At 39.4% G+C, this 20,123-nt stretch overlaps 1 protein-coding gene across 1 annotated transcript in view; it reads left to right on the top strand.

Annotated features, from left to right (window-relative positions):
- Positions 1-13,653, top strand: part of pth2ra (parathyroid hormone 2 receptor a) — a 108,573-nt gene extending 94,920 nt beyond the window's left edge. Inside the window, exons 11-13 of the mRNA XM_017702971.2 lie at positions 3,620-3,758; positions 9,495-9,536; positions 11,048-13,653. Of these exons, the coding sequence (XP_017558460.1) occupies positions 3,620-3,758; positions 9,495-9,536; positions 11,048-11,440 (574 nt within the window). The 3' untranslated portion in view covers positions 11,441-13,653. The remainder of the gene's footprint in view (positions 1-3,619; positions 3,759-9,494; positions 9,537-11,047) is intronic.
- The last annotated feature ends 6,470 nt before the right edge of the window (positions 13,654-20,123 follow it).

Below are 20,123 nucleotides of genomic sequence, written 5' to 3'. Positions count from 1 at the left end.
AGCCCCAGGTGTCACTCTGTTCAGCTGACAGCGCTCTTTCAAAAGCCAGTTCACAGCCATTTGTGGAAACACATCAGTCAGAGTGAGTCACATCAGATCAGTGCCTCAGCATTAGCAGCGGAATGAAGCATCACTATGTCTATATCCTTTTAACTGAACTGAATAAACATTATTAGTGCCCAACAATTCATAACTGGACATACAGTATAAACCTATGACACAAAATAAAATAGCAAATAAAAGAGAACGATACAATGCTTTCAATAAAAAAGCTATAGAAAGCTTGCAAAACAGATGAACTCACAGAAAAAGATTTACTTCTACTTGCTAGGACAGTAAATGCGTTTCTGCCAATTTTTAACTATTACCTCAGTATTCTTCTCAAATTTTAGCTTCTCATCAAAACCCGTACCCACATATTTGGTTTATAAGCCATTTATTTTCACTTCAACAGAACGCATAATTTAATCAGCGGTGCTTCGTTTGCACACACATGTTTGTAATGTATCACAAAATATACATTTGGTCTTGTGCAAAAGTCAGGGACCACCTTCTGAGATGTGCTCAGGCCCAGAGAAGTTGGCAGCATTTCTGCATAGAATTGATGAATTTTTTTCTTTGCATGATGTTGCATTTTTTGAAGCAGGAGTGGACTGTGTTAGGTTTTCCGAAGTATCCAAAGTTTCCGAAGCCCATGTTGCTATGTTTAATTCAGTAGCATGACGGTTTCTTATACAGTGCCATCTGAGGGCTCAATTCTTGGCAATCTTGATTTGAGGCATGTTCTTTTCAACTATTTGACATTTCTCTCATAAAGTTTGGCACAGAGTGGTGAGCCACAACTTCTATTTGCTTGCAAAGATTGAGCCTTAGGTGGATGCTCCTTTTATAACCAATCGTCAAAGACTACATCTGTTTATATTTACAAAATACAATCAGTTTGGTCAGTCAAAACATTAAAAGTCATCATTTTGTCAAAATGTTCAAGAGAATGAACAAAAAATGTATTCTTGTGCCCACTGCATTTAACAAAATGTCCCAACTCATCTAGAAGTGGGCTTTGACACCTCGTTTATTACTTTCCTGTTTTAATGTAATCCCTCAATATCTTATTCTTTACAATTCACAGCTCTTATTACTGAAGTTTCAGAGAATGTGTGAATAAAGTCATTTCTCCTGTGGAAGTGTGTGGGTGGTGCACAGGACGTTATTCATTCAGAAGAGCGTCCAAAGAGATTTTAACCAAATATAATCTGAGCCTTTATATTAATAATTTCCCACAATCATATTGTCCCATGTGAACACAGAAATTCCTGACTTTTATTATGCACTTCTTAAAATATGTTAACATTCTCATAGTTTGCAATCACTTGCCATATTAAACATTGTCATTTTGTGTGGAACAACTTACAATACAGATTACAATACAATGTAGATTTAAATATTAGAAACTATTCACTGAAGGTGTTTTAAACTGACATATAATGGGGATATGATGCCTATATATATTTCCTCAATTTATTTTCTTAAAAATATATATTGCTGCAGTCAGAACAAAATTTGAATCTGCTAAAAGAAAACTTTACAGGAGAGGAAAATCACATACTTTATTTTTAATGTAAGTCAATAGAACCAGATGTCATTCCAAGCAATTTTCAGTCATTTCATTTGGTCCATTCATCATGAAATTTACAGACAATGTAAAGGGCAACAGGTACTTTGAAGTTATATCAAAAACTGAAAATGACAAAGAAAGTATATACAGTATGTATTTGGACTGTAAAAAAATGTTAGGTCAACTTTGAAATTTTATTTATTTTATTTTATTTTCTCTATCTTAGTCAAATTAGTAAAAATTGGTAAAATAGATAAAAAATATTTAATCTATTTTAGTCAAAATTTCTTCTTCTAAAAAACACTACATTTTTAATAGTGCATATTAGTTTAGGCAAAAAAAAACAGTTTAAGTTAAGCTTAACTTTGGAAAAATAACCAGTTAACGTGATTGCTTCCTTAAACACTTTAATTGCTTAATTTTCTTGACAGACTTTTACTCAGTCCTCCCCTCGCCCACCCCCCATAGAATTCAACTAGAGACTCCTGTATTGACTTGAGGTTTAACTTGAGACTTGCCTGTGTGACTAGGGAATTGACTTGAAATTTGCTTGTTTTCAGTAGGGACTCATCGTGAGACTTTATGGTACTAACTCAGGACACTGCTTAAAACTTGCTGGCACTGATGCAGAACTTGACTTGAGACTTGCTGATACTGACTTTTGTCTTGACTTCAGACTTACCTGTATTGCCTCAGGATTCAAATTGAGACTTGCCAGTATTGACTCAGGACTCGACTTAAGGCCTTCCAGTATTGACCCAGGACTCGACTTAAGGCCTTCCGGTATTGACCCAGGACTTGAGATTTACCAATATTGACTCAAGACTTGTCATTATTGACTCAGGACTCAACATGAGATTTGCCCGTTCTAACTCAGGACTTGACCTGAGACTTACCAGTATTGACTCAGGACTCGACTTAAGGCTTTCCAGTATTGACCCAGGGCTTGAGCCTTACCAATATTGACTCAGGACTCGACTTAAGACTTGCCAGTATTGACTCAGGACTCAACATGAGATTCGCCAGTTCTAACTCAGGACTTGACCTGAGACTTACCCGTATTGATTCAGGACTCGACTTAAGGCTTTCCAGTATTGACCCAGGGCTTGAGCCTTACCAATATTGACTCAGGACTCGAATTAAGACTTGCCAGTATTGACTCAGTACTCAACATGAGATTCGCCAGTTCTAACTCAGGACTTGACCTGAGACTTACCAGTATTGACTCGCGCTCTACTTGAGACTCATCAGTATTTTCTCAGGACTCAACTTGAGACTTGCTGTTACTGATTTGTTACTTGCAACCCAGTGACTCATTCCCATTTCTGCTGTTTAGCACAGTTAGTCATGCATAATTATGGTTTGAAATTTTGGAGTGCACTTACATGCCTCACATTATTTACATCAGAAAATTACAACACAGATTGGAGAAAATAAAAATAATAAATTGGCTGATTGCTAATTGCATGTTTGGAACAAAAATTCTGCCAATTTAAATCTTAGCTTATAAGTTAAGTGATACTTTATTAATCCCACAAACGGGGAAATTCCACCTCCGCATTTAACCCATCCGTGAAGTGAAACACCACATACACACTAGTGAATAGACACCCACACTAGGGGGCAGTGAGCACATTTGCCTGGAGCGGTGGGCAGCCCTATCCACGGTGCCTGGGGAGCAGTTGGGGGTTAGGTGACTTGCTCAAGGACACCTCTGTCATGTGCTGTCAGCCCTGGGGATCGAACCGGCAACCTTCCGGTCACAGGGACAGTTTCTGGACCTCTTATTACCCCACTTCTTACCTCAGAAGCATTCAGTTCACCAAAAACACATGAAAAACATCCTAATGGACAACAGGCCTAATGGTTTTATCATCATCATCATCACTTTTATTTATATAGTGCCTTTCCCATGCTCAAGGACACTTATGAGGAATAAGATTTGTCTGTTCATTTATCAAGTGATGAGTGTGACAATCTGTTCGACCCTCTGTTCCTGCACAGAAAGCTGGCGAAGTCCACGCTGGTGTTGGTGTTGGTGTTTGGGGTACACTACATCGTATTTGTGGGGATGCCACACACCTTCAAAGGACTGGGCTGGGAAGTGCGCATGTACTGTGAGCTCTTCTTCAACTCCTTCCAGGTACAGGCTAATTGTGTGTGAAGTGCTTGCATAACTAATGTAATCAGATATCACTGTTAACAATGGAGTGGAGATGCATTTGATCTCCATTAAAGTTATTGAAATTCCATTAAACTGCATTTTTAACAGAAGATTGATTTTGATTTATTATGCTTAATGGTGAGTTGTGTCTATGGTGTATTTAACTTAACACTGCATTAGTCAGTCGGTATGAAATATTATAAATATTAAATAGTAAAATAAATAATAAATAGTCTTATTTTTGGATGATATTGTTACCTTTTACATCCAGAAATATCCAGGCAACCCTTCTGATTAGTGAATTCAGATTTTTTAAGATGCACCCATTGGTGACCCAGATTCTATTGCAAACAAAGACTTTGTACAGGGAGATTCATTCGAAAGAGGCCCCGAATATTCTGTAATAACGCTCTCTAGGACGAAGCAATCTGAACAAAAACAACATGCAATGTGCTCCTCAGTATATGGAGCTTTGAATAAGCCGGGATGCCCCTGCATTGGAGCTTTTCTACTACTACTGCTACTAATATTACTACTTCTATTACTACTTCTATTATTATTACTACTATTACTATTGCCACTTTCTATTACTATTATAACTACTACTACAAGTGCTACTACTTCTACTAATACTACTAATACTAGTACTCCTACTACTGCTATTATTATTACTATTACTACCACTACTATTAATAACTATGGTATAACTTTATTTACATGGTCCACTGAAGATGTTCTGTGGATGCTCAGGCTTTCTTTAACTAACATTCAATTAAATATCTATCAAATGCAACTGAACTTGAAGTTGTGTGTATAAAATATTCTATTACATCTAACCCTAATCCTAAACCTAACACTAACCTCAAAGCAAAGCTTACATGTACGCCTAGACCTAACCCTAACCATCCAAGTAAACTGTGACCATAACTACTTAATAATAATGCCATTACTATTTATAATCTGTTGTTATTACTAGTAGTAATAGTTGTGGTTTGCGATAGCAATTTGCTAATAAACAATGATGCTCTTACATTACGGGAAAAGTTCTGCAGTTAAAATTCATCCTTCATCAATTGGCCCCCCTTGGAGAACATCGCCTGCTTTAAATGTATAGTAAATAACTGCATCAGTGTAGTGCTGTTGTATTTTCTCCTCTACAGCTGTTATAGAATGAGTGGGCTGGATATTAATGCAATATTTTGCAAAAATATTTACCATCTGCCTGACGGTTTTCCCAGCTCCGTATATGTGCAGTAATTCCGTTCCAAATGGCGCTCCATCTTGGCAGGCAGTGCCGATGGCTGCGCTTTGATGCGTCCCCGTATACGGCTCCATAAAGTGCAACCTGACAGGTGTTGGTTAGGCTGAAGATTTACATGCTGAGCAGTTCGGATGGCTCATGCCTTCTGCCAGATCCTCTTCTCATCTCTCCATCTCCTCAGATCGCATGCAGCATGGGCTTCTCCAGCAGGCCAAGCCTGACAGGAGCTCAGACCTGCTGTATTCCCAGAAAAACACATCGCTTCACATGCTCACATCACACTCTGGAAAGTTGGCTTCGAGTGCACAATCTTGCTGGAAGGGGGAGAGACACACTATCACAAATCTTCCTGATGATTCTAATCCCTCCAGCACGGCTCGAACAGGCGATATAAAAGTCACTAACTAAGCTTTAATCTGCCAAATCAGCAGATTAACATTGTAGACCATTTTATTGCTGTTTTTATTTGTAGATTTAACCACTAATGATCAGCTGGTAGAATGAATAGACAGTTTGCATATCACTATTGTGCCTGTAACATGCTGTCAATCATTAGTGCAGAATGTTTATCCATGAAATGAAGTGTAATAACAGCTAAAACACGTCTTCAAAGGGAGTGATGTAAACAGGCTGCATGCAGTTTTGCATTAAAGAGGAGCTCCAGCCTGAGACGTACTGCAGACCGGAGCTGGCAACCACTATCTTAAATATAGATAAGGACAGTCATGGGCTGGAGGTTAGGGAACCAGCCTCGTGACCGGAAGGTCACCGATTTGATCCCCATAGCTGACAGCACATGACTGAGGTGTCCTTGAGCAAGACACCTAACCTCCAACTGCTCCCCAGGCGCTGCAGATAGGGCTGCCCACCGCTCCAGGCAAGTGTGCTCACTGCCCCCTAGTGTGTGTGCTCACTAGAGTGTATGTGCTGTTTCACTTCACGGATGGGTTATAAAAGGGTAAAAAAAGAGGCGTTCCATCATTTTTTCTAAATTTCTGCATAATTAAGTCATTCGGTTTGATAGAAGAATAACTTTCCACGTCAGAATTGTTCACAGTGGTGGTGATAGGAACCAGACATCTAACACCTTTAATTCCTCTTAAAGCTATAATTACATGAAATGATAAGAAATACATTTCTACGTGATGCCTGAGACATTAAATGATCGTTTTGAGAAAGTTTTGGACTTTTTTTGGAAGAGTGGTGCGTGCAGGGTGTTATGAGTTTTTTTTTTTTTTCAGATTTAGCGTCTACATTGCATTTAAAATCACAGAAGCCATGTATAGGTTCTGTATGGGACAGTTATAGGCTCTAGATAGTAAATTAAATGACTATATATGCAATGTAGATAACTTCACATTGTAAGGTGACTGATTATACTGCTTTTCTTTAGTTAACTCTACTTGAAGACACCAACGTTCACCCAGCTACCACTCATTTTTTAACCTGTTAGTATTACATGCTAAGGCTTATTAGTCAGTAAATACAAGGATTTCACTGCAAACTGGCTAAGCTATTCTTACAAGTGTGTTTAGTAAACTTTGGGCACATTGGTGGGCCCTGGCCATTTAAAGGGTTCAGCTGCGTTTAGGTTCATACTTCAGTTTTGAACATAATAAATAGGCAGGATGCATCTGATTTGTGCCTGAAACTGCTGCGAAAAGCTTGGTATATTAGCCTGAGTGCTTATTTATAGCTGTAGCATTGTTAGCAGCCATAGCATTTGCCAGTTTGTTGTTACTGCTGTGTACTATGCAAAAAAATGTGTTGAATAATATATTCCAACCTGTCCAGGGTGAACATGAAAGGGTTTAACTTGTAAGGAAACGGTTTCCACTGCATTTGATTCTCGAGATGGTGTAAGTCTTTGTTTGCTTTCCTCTGGGTCTAGCTTTCTAGAGGCTTTCTTCTAATCTCTTACAAAACAGTGGTTTCCTCTCTGAGCCGGTGCTTTTCATTTTGCAAAGCAATACAATCTGATTTATTTGTATGCATGAAATGAGCTATCTGCCAAATTCACGCTTGGATTGTATTTGCTTTGCACATACTTTGCTTTCTTTCCATTATTTTCAAGAAATTTTTTCTTTGTTTTCTATTCTGCATAACAGTTTCACTTCAGGGACATTGGCAGGTGGGGGGTGGGGGTTATGCAACTCCATTGGCAAGCCAGGCCCTCCCACATTATTGATGGCGCTCTCTAATGCCAATGAATATAATATAAATGAAAGGTCACTATGGGCAAATGTGCAGGTTTCGTGCATCCTCATAACTCTTTATAACCATAAATATCACCAGCTAGAGAGTAATAGCTGACTGTGGTAATGAAAACAAAGTTCAACCATTCAACCGTTTCCCTTAGATATCTACGCCTAGTGGTGTTAAATGTAGGTCTCTAGTTAATTAGCTTTTACTTACTAACTAGTGAAATGTGAGATGGTATTTTATGAATGGTTGGTGGTTCTTGTTCTTACTACACTAATGCCTCTGTGCCTTAATGCTTACTTGTTGGCCACATAGACCCTAACTAAAATAAGCCTAACCCCCTAAAATTAAATGCTACTGTACATTGTACTGTACATATACCCAAACAAACCCAAGTAAAAGGACAGTTACTATAATACAACCCCATTTCCAAAAAAGTTGGGGAAAAAATGTAAATAAAAACAAAATGCAATTATGAGCAAATCATTTAAACCCTAGATAGTAAAGAACTTTTGTTTTTCATCATCTATGGTACATAATATCATTAAAAGACTCTCTTTGTGCCCTCAGACAGGACTGCTTTAAAAACAGACATGATTCTGTAGTGGAAATCACTGCATGGGCTCAGAAACACTTCTGAAAACCACAGTCTGTGAACACAGTTCTTCACTGGTTCCACAAATGAAAATGAAAACTCTGAAATGAAAAGACGAAACCATCCTTAGTCAGGACCTGGAAGCTCTGCCACATTTTCTGGGCCCAAGCTCATTTAACATGGACTGAGGAGTGTAGTAGTGTAGTAGTGTCCTGTGAGCCAACTAAATTATTTTTTGGAAATCATGGACATGCTTTATTCAGCAGACAATGCCAACAGCATTGCTCCAAAAAGAGTCCAGGTGCTAAACTGGCCTGCCTGCAGTCCAGACCTGCCTACCCACTGAAAACACTTGCTGCATTATGAAATTAAAAATATGACAAAGGAGACTGACAAGCAGCTGAAATCCTATATCAAAGAAGAACAGGAAAACATTTCACTTGTAAAACTACAGCAGTCGGTCTGCTCAGTTCCCAAACACTTGCAGAGCATTGTTAAAAGACAAGCTGATGAAACACAGTGGTAAACAGGCCCTCGTCCCAACTTTTTTGGAACATGTTGTTGGCATTAACTTCTAAATGGGCAAATTTAAAAAAAAACTTTTTTTTTTTCAGTTTCAACATCAGATATGTTGTCTTTTTAGTATTTTCCTTTAAAAATATACTTTACATGATTTGCATATCACACACACACACACACACACACACACACACACACACACACACATCTTCTAAGCCGTTTCTCCTTCTGGGCCACGGTGGGTGCTGGAGCCTATCCCTGCTGTCATTGGCCAAAAGGCAGGATACACCCTAGACAGGTAGCCAGTCCATTGCAGGGATTTGCATATCATTGCATTCTAATGTTATTTACGTTTTATAGATGTTACTCAACTACAAAACTACCCTTGAAAGACAAAACAGCAAAACGAGAGTGGTTATTTCTTATGTCCCACCTCAGCAGCTCAGTGTAGCAGTTGGGGGTGGGATCCTGTGAAGACTGGTGGGGTAATCATCTGTGCAAACCTGTTCTTCATCCCCCCTGCCTTGAAGCCCTGTTTTCTCCACAGTAGGGGGTTGGAGACGAGAGAGCCTTAGTTACACAAAAGCCCCTGGATCTTTTATGTTTTATTATCTTCTGTCTGTACCCATGATTTCTCCTCAACAGTTCACAATTCGTCTCAAAAGTTACAAATTCCCCATTTCATTGCTCTTCATATCATGTGAACATTTCATAAGCATAATGCAAATTGTCCAGAATGAGTTGGAATGCAAGCTTGCATCATTAACTTCCAGACCTGGGACAGTGTGTAAAGCACTAATAAAAACAGAAAGCACCACAACATATTTGATAAGTTCTAATATGTAAATGTGATTTCTGTTCCAACAATGTTGGGACAGGTGCATGTTTCTGCTGTGTTACACCACCTTTCCTTTTCACAGCACTCACTTGGGGACTGATGACAGTAATTGATCCAGTTTGGAAGGCAGAACCATTTGTCATTCTTCTGTTTTCAGTTGTGCTACTGATTACACAGCCAGACGGAATGTGACTGTGTTGTCATATTAAAATAAGCATGGATGTCCCTGAAAAAGATGTCATTTAGAAGGCAGTTGCTATAAAATGCAGCATTTGAGCATTAAACTCTTTTATCTTTCAGGGCTTCTTTGTGTCCATAATCTACTGTTACTGCAATGGAGAGGTGAGTTTAAAGAGCAAAGTTTTCATTGTACTGTCTCATTTGGGCCTCCTGCTCAAACCTAAAGCCCAACATAAATCATCGAACATACAGCCCTGTGCAAAAATAATCAGAAATCACTCTTTATTTCTTTCATTTCTAGCCCTTAAGTACATTTGATTCATTTTTAGTAATAAAAAATCTGTAACATGTATTTGACAGAAAATTACAAAAAAGCCTCAACAAAATTTCAGTCCACTCCTCGTCTTTTTTAGAGCTTCCGTTGTTTGCAGGAGACTCATTTTCAGGTTTGTCAAGAAATCTGCCAGGATAGTTTTCCACACCTTTAAAGTTCAGTCTTAGAAGTTGGTTGCATTTTCTGCTTCTCACAATACAAACAATCCCAAACATACACTCACCGGCCACTTTATTAGGTACAGTTGCTAGTAAAAGGTTGGACCCCCTTTTGCCTTCAGAACTGCCTTAATTCTTCGTGGCAGACTTTCAACAAGGTGTTGGAAATGTTCCTCAGAGATTTTGGTTGGTTGTTTGAGTTACTGTTGCCTTTTACATGTACATTTACAGCATTTAGCAGACGCTCTTATCCAGAGCGACTTACAAGAAGTGCTGTCAATCTAGAGAAAGTATATTTGCTAGTTACCAATAGCTTAGAGAAAAAGGCAGTCCTGGGCTCAGATACTGCTAGAAACAAAATGTCACTGCAGACACCAAGAGAAAAAGAAACAGAGTTGAACGCAGAACTCTGTGCCATTCAATGCAAAACAATAACAATAAGATACAATACAATAAACTACAATACAGAGTGCAGTACAATAAAATAAGTGCAGCTTATAATTCAGTGCTCAGCCTTTCTATCATCTGGAACCAGTCTGCCCGTTCTCCTCTGACCCCTCACATCAACAAGGCATTTTTGTCCACACAACTGACCGCTCACTGGATATTTCCTCTTTTTCGGACCGTTCTCTGTAAACCCTAGAGATGGTTGTGTGTGAAAATCCCAGCAGATCAGCAGTTTCTGAAATACTCAGACCAGCCCGTCTGGCACCAACAACCACGCCACATTCAAAGTCCCTTAAATCCCCTTTCTTCCCCGTTCTGATGCTCGGTCTGCACTTCAGCAAGTTGTCTTGACCACCTCTACATGCCTAAATGCATTGAGTTGCGGCCGTGTGATTGGCTGATTAGCTGTTTGTGTTAACAAGCAATTGTACCTAATAAAGTGGCCGGTGAGTGTGTTTAGTGATGAAATATATGAAAAATATGAAAATATACATGTTTTCTGTAGTCAAAATACAACATAGAAACTAAAAAATAAAAATCTAATAGCTTGGTGTATTTTGTTTATTATATGTCACTGTTTTGCAAATAGTTCTTACAGCCCAGCTGATATATTCAGTATATATTTCTGAATAATTCTAAATCTAAATCCACAATGCATAGAACTGAAATGTGGTCATTATCTGATTATTCATATTCAAATCAGATTCATACTCTTTTGTTTCTATAATTTTAAGGTCCAGACAGAAATTAAGAAGACGTGGACACGCTGGAACCTGGCCTTCGACTGGAAGGGTCCGGTAGTGTGCGGCAGCTACCGCTATGGCTCCGTGCTGACTGGCCTCAACAACAGCACCAGCAGCCACTCCCAACTGGCCGCTGGAGGTCCAGCTACTCGCTCCACCATGTTGTTCTCCAGCCGGGTTTACCGCAGCACCGGAGCGCCCTCTATCAGCGCTCATGCCTCACTGCCCGGCTACGTAGTCAGTAACTCAGACGTAGACAGCCTGCCGCCCTCCATACCTGAGGAGTCGGAGGATAGCGCAAAGCAAGTGGACGATATCCTGCTGAAAGAGACGCTGCCCACACTGCCCAGCAATGGGCCGGAGGATGATGAGGAGACACTGTAGATAATGAGGGTATCAAGGAAAGTTGATACTGTTGATCTTACATGCTGACAGGGATGCCAATGAATGCGCATCTGGACTGAGCTGGACAGGTTTGAACCCCTTTAAGGAATGCTGTGATGTTTTACTTGTTTTTTTGTGAAACTACTGACCTTTTGATGGGATCTTCTAGAAATTTCAGGGTCCACTGTGAAAATAAATGGGAAGTCATGTGAAAAGTTGACTGGCTTCATATATACTTAGGAAGATCTTTGAAACCTTCATAAGCCAGCACAACCCAGCAGGAATGAACAAGATAACATTCAGAACTAGAAGACCTTAAACCCTTAGAAGTCAAGAGTTATTAGCTTCATGTTGCTTTTCTATTCAAACATAATTGTGTAATTACTGAGGTAATGACATAGTTACAAAACATTACACGTACATTCCGCATCAAAACGTCTGCATTTGTGACTGTTTTCCATTTCAATTGACAAAAAAGTAAAAAACGACTGTTCATGTCGTTTCTGTTTATAACTGTTTAGTTATATATTAAAAATAAATGCTACAACCATGTAACTACATACTAATGACAGTCATTGTTACAGATGGATTACAGTAGGTTGGCTTGTGTAATACAAGTATATCAACTTCATATTTTCTCTTTTGTAATTACACATGTAATAGGCTGAAGGTAGTTAAAATTCTATGATTTGCTGTTTTTTCAATTCTTTCTAATGTCCAGCTGTTGTAGTAGCCTTGGCTAAAACAGCAGTTCATCCTGTTACACGTGTCATTACATATGAAATGGTTACTATCAATTTATATCAAGAACACTTAATTACATGAGTAAAAACTGAAGTTAATACACGTGCCTATTTACATTAGCTCTATGGCTGTAGTCCATCTGTAACAGTAAATACATCAGTAGTTACATTGTTATTGCATGCATTGTTAATGTGTAACTACACAGTTATTAGTGACTAAATAAAGCAGGACCACAAATTTAACTTGCAAACTCTTCTAATTGCAAACACAAAAGTGGTGTGGAGTGAATGTGTGGAATCTGCACTTGTTTGAATGTGACACAAATGAGAAATCATTTAAAATAGGGTTGTTTGCATCAAAGGTTCATGGTTAGTTGATGGTTACCTGCCAGTCCAGTTCCTCTGATGTCCATCTTCCAGTTGTAGTTTCTTAAACCAGTGATTCTCAGCCTATTTTGGCCATGCTTGCCGCCTCCTTGTAGAGCAGGGTTCCTGGAGGGCCTGCTTCCAAACACACCTGATTTCACTCAACTCATAGCATGCAGGTTTAGTGGGTGTGTTTCAGCAGGGAAATCACCAAATCGTGCTGGACACCGGGCCTCCAGGACCAGATTTGTGGTGCCCTGATTTAGAGCAGCCGTCTTATTTTCCCACTGAGGACGTGAACTTCATAGTGCCAGTAGATTAGCTCTGCTAAATCCACACTGCAGCTACCAACCACCCAGAAAACATCACCACTGATCACATCCTGAAGCTGTATTAATTGCTTTTTGAGTTACAGTTAAATCTATGTTCCTATTAACTCCTATTTAAAACGGCCTTCACAAATAGATTCAACCATAAGTATAGGGCCTATTTTCCAACATTCAATTGATGCTTGGGTGGATTCAGATACCCAATCATTCACACACAGTCTTCCACCTCCTTCTGTCGGCTCAGAATGGTGTACATAGTCATAGAACTCCTGTAGCTTGTTTTCTGATTGGTGAAACTGGGGGTGCTATGAATTACCCCCAGTGGTCCAGTTGCGATCTTTCAAATCATTTTTACATGATCTGTCTTTACACCGTAGGATTAATCAGGCTGTTTTTTTACTGCGCCTGCAGGACTGATATTTGTACATTCGGATCAAGTGTTCTTTATTGTTCCTCTATCAAAAGCAGCCCTAAAACACTAACTTCAGTGTGAGAGGGCGGAGCTAAACGGCAGTAGGTTGACTAAGCGGGTTTGTGTAAATTGTAAAGCGTTTCTTCGCAAAAACCAGTGAATTTAAAACATGCTGTGTTTTTATGGACTGTACAGCCACATTTACATATCACTTTTGTTTCTAGCAAGTGAGCAAAATTTGGTTTTCCATGCAATGAGACCTTTAAATGAATTCAACTTAAAAAAAAAAGAAAGAAACTGAAGAACTGCATGCATAGAAGAAAATATATTGCACTAAAATGTAGAATTTTTATTTTGAAAAAGCAGCGGAGAAGATTTAAAAATGACTATTTATTTGTTTGTTTGTTTGTTTGTTTGTTTGTTTATTTCACCAGGCACACAAAAACACAAAACACCCAAAATAAGACACATAACAGAGCAACAAATTCACATAAGCACATTAATTAAAACATTCTTGAATGTCAAGTTGTTTTCAGTTGTTTTTCTCAGAATTGTTGGGATTTCTGTGTGATTGGCGCCTAAATGTGATCTGATCTTCACTGAAGCCTCAACACTTTCCTGGATGAAAGGTTTAAACATGTAAGATAACTGATAGAAATAAAGGTACTGTGCAGGTACACGATTCGTTCATCAAGGTACAAACAATGTAAGTGTACCCTCAAAAGTACAACAGCAGTTTTAAGGTCCAACTGTGCACCTTAAATGAGTTTTTCCTAGATTAAAAGTAGACATTTGTATCTTTCTATGAATTTGTTTTAAAACAGAACAGTAGAATAAAAGCCTGGAGGCAGGACGAGGTGTGTGGAGTCAACTTAATATAATATAAATATCATTTCAGTGGATTATGATTCAGTTATGTTCCCTGATTAAAGCTACTGAGATGTACCCCTGAGGGTACCACCACAGTGACAACAGGGGGACTGCCCCAGTGATCGTTTCGCACCTTGTTTTCTGAGAGTGAACACATAGATGAACCGTCATATTTAACAGCTCCTTTTTTGACAATGACCTCAACCAAGTGCGTTCTATAGCTGCAAAGTCTGGAGAAGAGCTTAAGAAGTGTTTTAGATTAAGTGACCCTTATTAGTCCCACAACGGGGAAATTTCACCTCTGCATTTAACCCATCAGTGCAGTGAAACACCACATACACTCTAGTGAGCACACACACTAGGGGGCAGTGAGCACACTTGCCTGGAGCAGTGGGCAGCCCTATCCGCAGCGCCCGGGGAGCAGGTGGGGGGTTAGGTGTCTTGCTCAAGGACACCTCAGTCATGTGTTGTCGGCTCTGGGGATCGAACCGGCGACCTTCCAGTTCCCTAACCTCAAGCCCACAACTGCCTCATTCCTTGAATGGCTGACTTCAGCTACTCTGAGGCAGCAAACTCCCTCACAGCTGATGTTGATGTGCATCAATTTGTGTTCTCTGAACGGAGCACTGTGTACTTATTTATCTCCAGTGGTGCTGCAGAATGACCAGCATCCCTAGGCCCTGGCTATGGGCCCTTTACACAAGATTTGTGATTACTTCCAGTTTAAGCATTAGCAGGGTAAAACTCACATCCTCTCCATAGAACTACTGCAGAAGTGATGACAAAATGTTATAGTAGTGAACTATCATGCTCCAACACTGAGGCACAGCAGCTATATTTTAGCCGCCCTGCACTGTCGTGACGAACAGTGAGAATAAGAAGTGGACGGAAGCAGCGATTCAACTTTAAACAGAGCTAAAATGCTTTATATGTGTGATGTAGCCTTGTTTTTACAGCAGTCTGCTGCAGCTGCTTCACCTCAAGCAGCCTCTGTGGTTTTCTACAACATGCCATTGATTTCACAAGAAAGACGAGCTTTTATATGTAGCATGAATTTGATGGGCTCAGATGGACTGTTTACATTAAGCTAGCTACCCTGGCTAGAAGCTATTGCTAACCAAACTAGATTGCCCGGCTAACATAAAGCAGCTTTCTGCTTTTCAAATGTCCCTGCATAACGTAAACGATGGCTGTCAAACAGACTTCACGTATAAAGGTTTTGGTTTGCGTTTACGTCACAGAGGTCGCTGGCATTCCCGTAGCTAAATGTGTCACAGAACCTGTTAAACGTTTGCCAGCTGGTGCCAGCAGCTAATGAAAGCTAGCGTCCTTGTTTGGGAATACAGCTACAGTTAGAAATGGCTTCTAGTGTAGCTAGCTAGCTACAGCTAAACAACGACCAAATTCATACTACATATTAAAGCTCTTCTTACTTTTGAAAACAGGAATATTACAGAAATCGCTGGCATGTTGTACAACGACAGAGAGACTGCTTGATGTGAGCGGCTCATGGGCTGGAGGTTAGGGAACCAGACCTGTGACCGGAAGGTCGCTGGTTCGATCCCCTCGGCTGACAGTCCATGACTGAAGTGCCCTTGAGCAAGACGCCTAACTCACAATTGCTCCCAGGGTGTCGTGGATAGGGCGAGTGTGCTCACTACCCCTCTAGTGTGCGTGTTCACTAGTGTGCATGTATGTGAGAGTTTCGCTGCACAGATGGGTTAAATGCAGAGGTGTGTGTTCTGAATTCAATTCAGCTGCAGTTAGCAGGGCTACATCACAAACACCGCATTTCAGCTCTGTTTAACGTTAAATCGCTGCTTCCATCCACTTCTTATTCTCACTTTTTGTCATGACAGTGCATGAAAACTAACATAGCTCAGTTGTAGCTCAGTATTTATTTTTAGTTCACTACTACCACTTTGTCGTCACTTCTGCAGTAGTTGTATGGAGCTGAAGTTAGTTTTACCCTGTTAACGCTTAAACCAGAAGTAATAATGACTTTGTGAAAAGGGTCCAATTGGGCTTAACCCTGGGTCTTGTTTATTTTGTTTCATTATATATACATATATTTTATTATTGTTATTTCATGGCTTACTGTACTTCCCATTTCTTTGTCCATATTTGCATTATTATTGTATGATATATAAGGTCACTGACTTTACTGGTCAATGCTAAAATCACTGTATTTGGTTTTTTTCTGAATGCTACAAAAAATGGCTGAATCTCCAACAGTGAGTCTGTTGACATCATTCATTTTTAGCTGATTGTGTCAATAGACTTACAGACCTGTGCAAAAGTCAGAAATGACCTGTTATTTATTGAATTTATTCCCAGTCGAAACATCAATTATATGTACAAGCTATTCATTTTTCCAGCATTAAGAGAAAATGGCACACAAGCTTCAACAAAATATAAATATAATCTTTTCAGAGCTTCATGTGTGTGAGTTTCCAGCCTTTGCAATGACTTGTCAGTGAACAGAATTACATTATTACTGTGATTTGGATGAAGATCAGATCCCATTTTAGATGCCATTCATGTTGTTCTCCACTATCCATGGCTGAATCTCCTATTTTTATGTGTTGTTTCATGTGACTCGCCTCATGCATGTTTTTGAAGGTTATGTGAATTGCAAGATCATAGAAAGGAATGTCCAGAAAAACCTTAAAGGACTTGGCTGATGGACGCTGTCAATTTCTGTTCATAAACTGCTTGATTTTTGTACCCAAAAGGGCACAATCACAGCCCATGAACCTTTTTTAACTTTGGCTATCCAGCTTTGCTGAGTGCCTCAACATGCTTGGAGGAGAACACTAAGAATTAAATTCCTCTGCACAATAGTGTAGCGCCACAAAGGGCTGTTGACCACGCATCTCCTTCAGTAAAACTGTGGCCAGATGCCTTCATAAGGACCAGATACGGCCACCCATGAGCCAACTAGGACAGCATGTCTTCTGCACAGAGCAACAGGGCTTTTTTTGGAAATGTCATACTGCCAAGATGAGAATTCTGTTCAACTTTTTTGTGTAAATAAATTGATTCCTGGACAAAAAACAAAATGTGCAGTTTACTACTCATGCAACTCTAAGAAACTCTAAACTCCAAAAAACAACAGAACACCAGGGCTACTGCTGTAATGGGCTGAGCTGATTATGTTGTTTAGCATCTGTGGAAAAGTCCTGCATTAGTGGAATGCTAATAAAAACAGAACGTATGGATTAGTACATTTGGTTTGACTTGTATTCAAATGAAAACAGTATAAGCACAATATTTGATGTCGTTCAAGTCTGGACTCTAGGCAGGTCAGTCTAGCACCTGCACTCTTGGATTATGCAGCCATGCTGTTGTTACACATGCAGAACATGGCTTGGAATTGTTGTCTTGTATAAAGCATGGACATCATGTAGAAGACAGCAAATGTTACTCTGTATATCTTTTAGCATTAATGGTGTCTTCACAGATGTGCAAGTCACCCACAAATACGCCCCCCATACCATGACAGATCTTGATTTTGAACTTTACACCGGTAACATTCTGGATGGTCTTTTACTTTTTTGCCTCAGAAAATACAACATCCATTACGTCCATAAACAGTCTCTCTTGTCAAAACACAATATACATTTCCACTGTGCATCCATACATTTCAGAAGAGATTGAGCATCGAGAAATCAGCATTAGTGATTGCAGTGTCAAGGTTTCATTGTCAGACATTTACACTGTGCATCAGTCCACTTCAGATGAGCTCAGAGAAGTCAGCAGTGTTTCTGAATGTTATTAACATCTGGCTTACACTTTGCATAGTAAATTTTTTTTATAGATACAGTGATGGATGGTGGTTATTGACAGAATACGCCACAACCCATGTGATTTCCATTACAGAACCATGCCCGTTTTTAATGCAATGCTGTCTGAGAGATTGTCAGGGGTTGTGATTTTTGGCCTTGCGTTTTACCCACAATTTCTTCAGATTCCCTGAATCTTTTGATGATATTATCCACTGAGGAGAGTCAAATATCTACAGTCTTTGCAATCACTCATTGAGGAACACTAGGCCTCATTCACCAACTGTTAAAAAAAAAGTTTCTTCACTGATTTTCTCGCATTTGGGATTTGTTCTTAGGTGAAAACAGAATCTACACACACTCAAGAGCACAAAGGTGAGAGTGGTTCTGTGGCTTAAGAACATGTTATGAATCTTAGGACTAGGTCTTTCGTGGCTGCCCCTCTTTTACACACAAGCATGATTGCTTCACCTATTTAAGTTGTTTACATTTTAACAATGTTGCTATCCTTAAATGGCCCCTATTTTTGGAACCTATGGAACATGTTGCAATTACATTTGATATCAATTTCAATGTCAATTATAATTTCAACATAATGTCAGTTATAGTTGTAAATATAAACAGCCATACATTGAAAGGTTTTGCAGGGAGCCAAAAGTGTTTTTTCACTGAAGAACAAGGTGCAGTTTGCTGGTTTCAAACGCGTCATCATTTCTACATGAATAAAAACCCATGTGAATGAACACAGTAATTACTAGAAGCAAATGATCTGCAAAATAAAACTGTGTGTATTTCATGTTTTTTTCATGTGGAAATATGTTCATTCAGCCCATTCATGTGCATATCTGAAATGTTAAACTTCCTTGGGTCCATGTGTTCTCAGGGTGAGCTTCAGCACAAGCCTGATCATAGTGAAATGTGAGGGTTTTGTCACTTATCATTTTGGTCACATATCATATTGATTTAAAGTCACAGATTTTGACATAACAAAGGATAATCCAAGTCTGACTGTGAAAATGAATGTAATTCAAGTATATATATATATATCTTTTAAATATATGGCAATACACAATGCTGTCACTTTAAGCCAAGCACAACAAATGTGGCCAAATGAATGGGATTAATCAAGTGAAATCAGTGCATCACTTTTTTTCCGGCAACTATGTCAAAAACTCCTTTTCGGCAAATTTCTTATGAAGAACTGAATGATTCTAATTGCCACGTTGATTTTTATTTGGTAACAATTTACTCAAACTCTGCTACATACCATTGACATATGATATAATCATGTCATAAACAAGTAATGGCAAGTGTTCTGCTATCTCAACACCTGCTATTACTTGCAACCAGCAATCAAAGTGACACGATATTGTATTTCTATATCAGCGTGATAACCTTGATAAGCCACAGTGGTGACAGGTTATCAAGGTCTTTTAGCCAACCTCAGTGGCTGTGTTTACATGCGATTGCCAATTTGCCAATCTGATTGAATACATTCTGATTATAGATTAAGACTAAATTGTGTTTATTCGCACTCTACTCAACAATCTGATGGAAAATCTTCGTTTACATGCTCACTACAAGTAATCAGATCCAAAATTACACGGCTGCATACAGAACCACTTAGTGTAAATGTTACCATGACAACCAGCATCGCGTGAGTCCAGTGAGAGTGTTTTTTGTGTTTTTAATTACTTTTAAAGGATGTCAGACTCAGAAAAACGTCCTTCACATGTCCTTATTAAAGAACTCTGAGAGGAAGGCGCTGTGTTTGAAAACATAAATGGTTCTTTGCCTGGTCAAATTTGCTTGGTTCTTTTTCTGATGGAATATAGTTGATGATGGTTCTTTAGAGAACACTTTTTTAGGGCGCATCCATCAATTCATGTGTTGATCGTGAGTGCGGTCCCTGGTGATGCTGCAGCCATCCATGGCCAGGAGTCCAAGAGATTGGCCTTGCGCTTTCTGGGTGGGCAGGATGGCCCCACCATCTCCCCACATCACCCATGCTAGCGTGATGCTAGCCAGCACAGTCATCTATTAGCTGATGTAACTGGTGGTTGGTGCTTTCCTCTGAGTGCGTTCAGCTGTCCAGTGATGTTGTGTTCAGTGGCTGCGATGATGCTTCACAGGTCTTAGAGGAAGCCTGTCTTTCACCTTCCCAGCACTGGCGGTATC

This window comes from Pygocentrus nattereri, chromosome 6 (assembly GCF_015220715.1).
Source record: "Pygocentrus nattereri isolate fPygNat1 chromosome 6, fPygNat1.pri, whole genome shotgun sequence".
Lineage (NCBI taxonomy): Eukaryota > Metazoa > Chordata > Actinopteri > Characiformes > Serrasalmidae > Pygocentrus > Pygocentrus nattereri.
The sequence above is the reverse complement of the archived record's forward strand: the minus strand, read 5'-3'. Positions and strand labels throughout refer to the sequence as shown.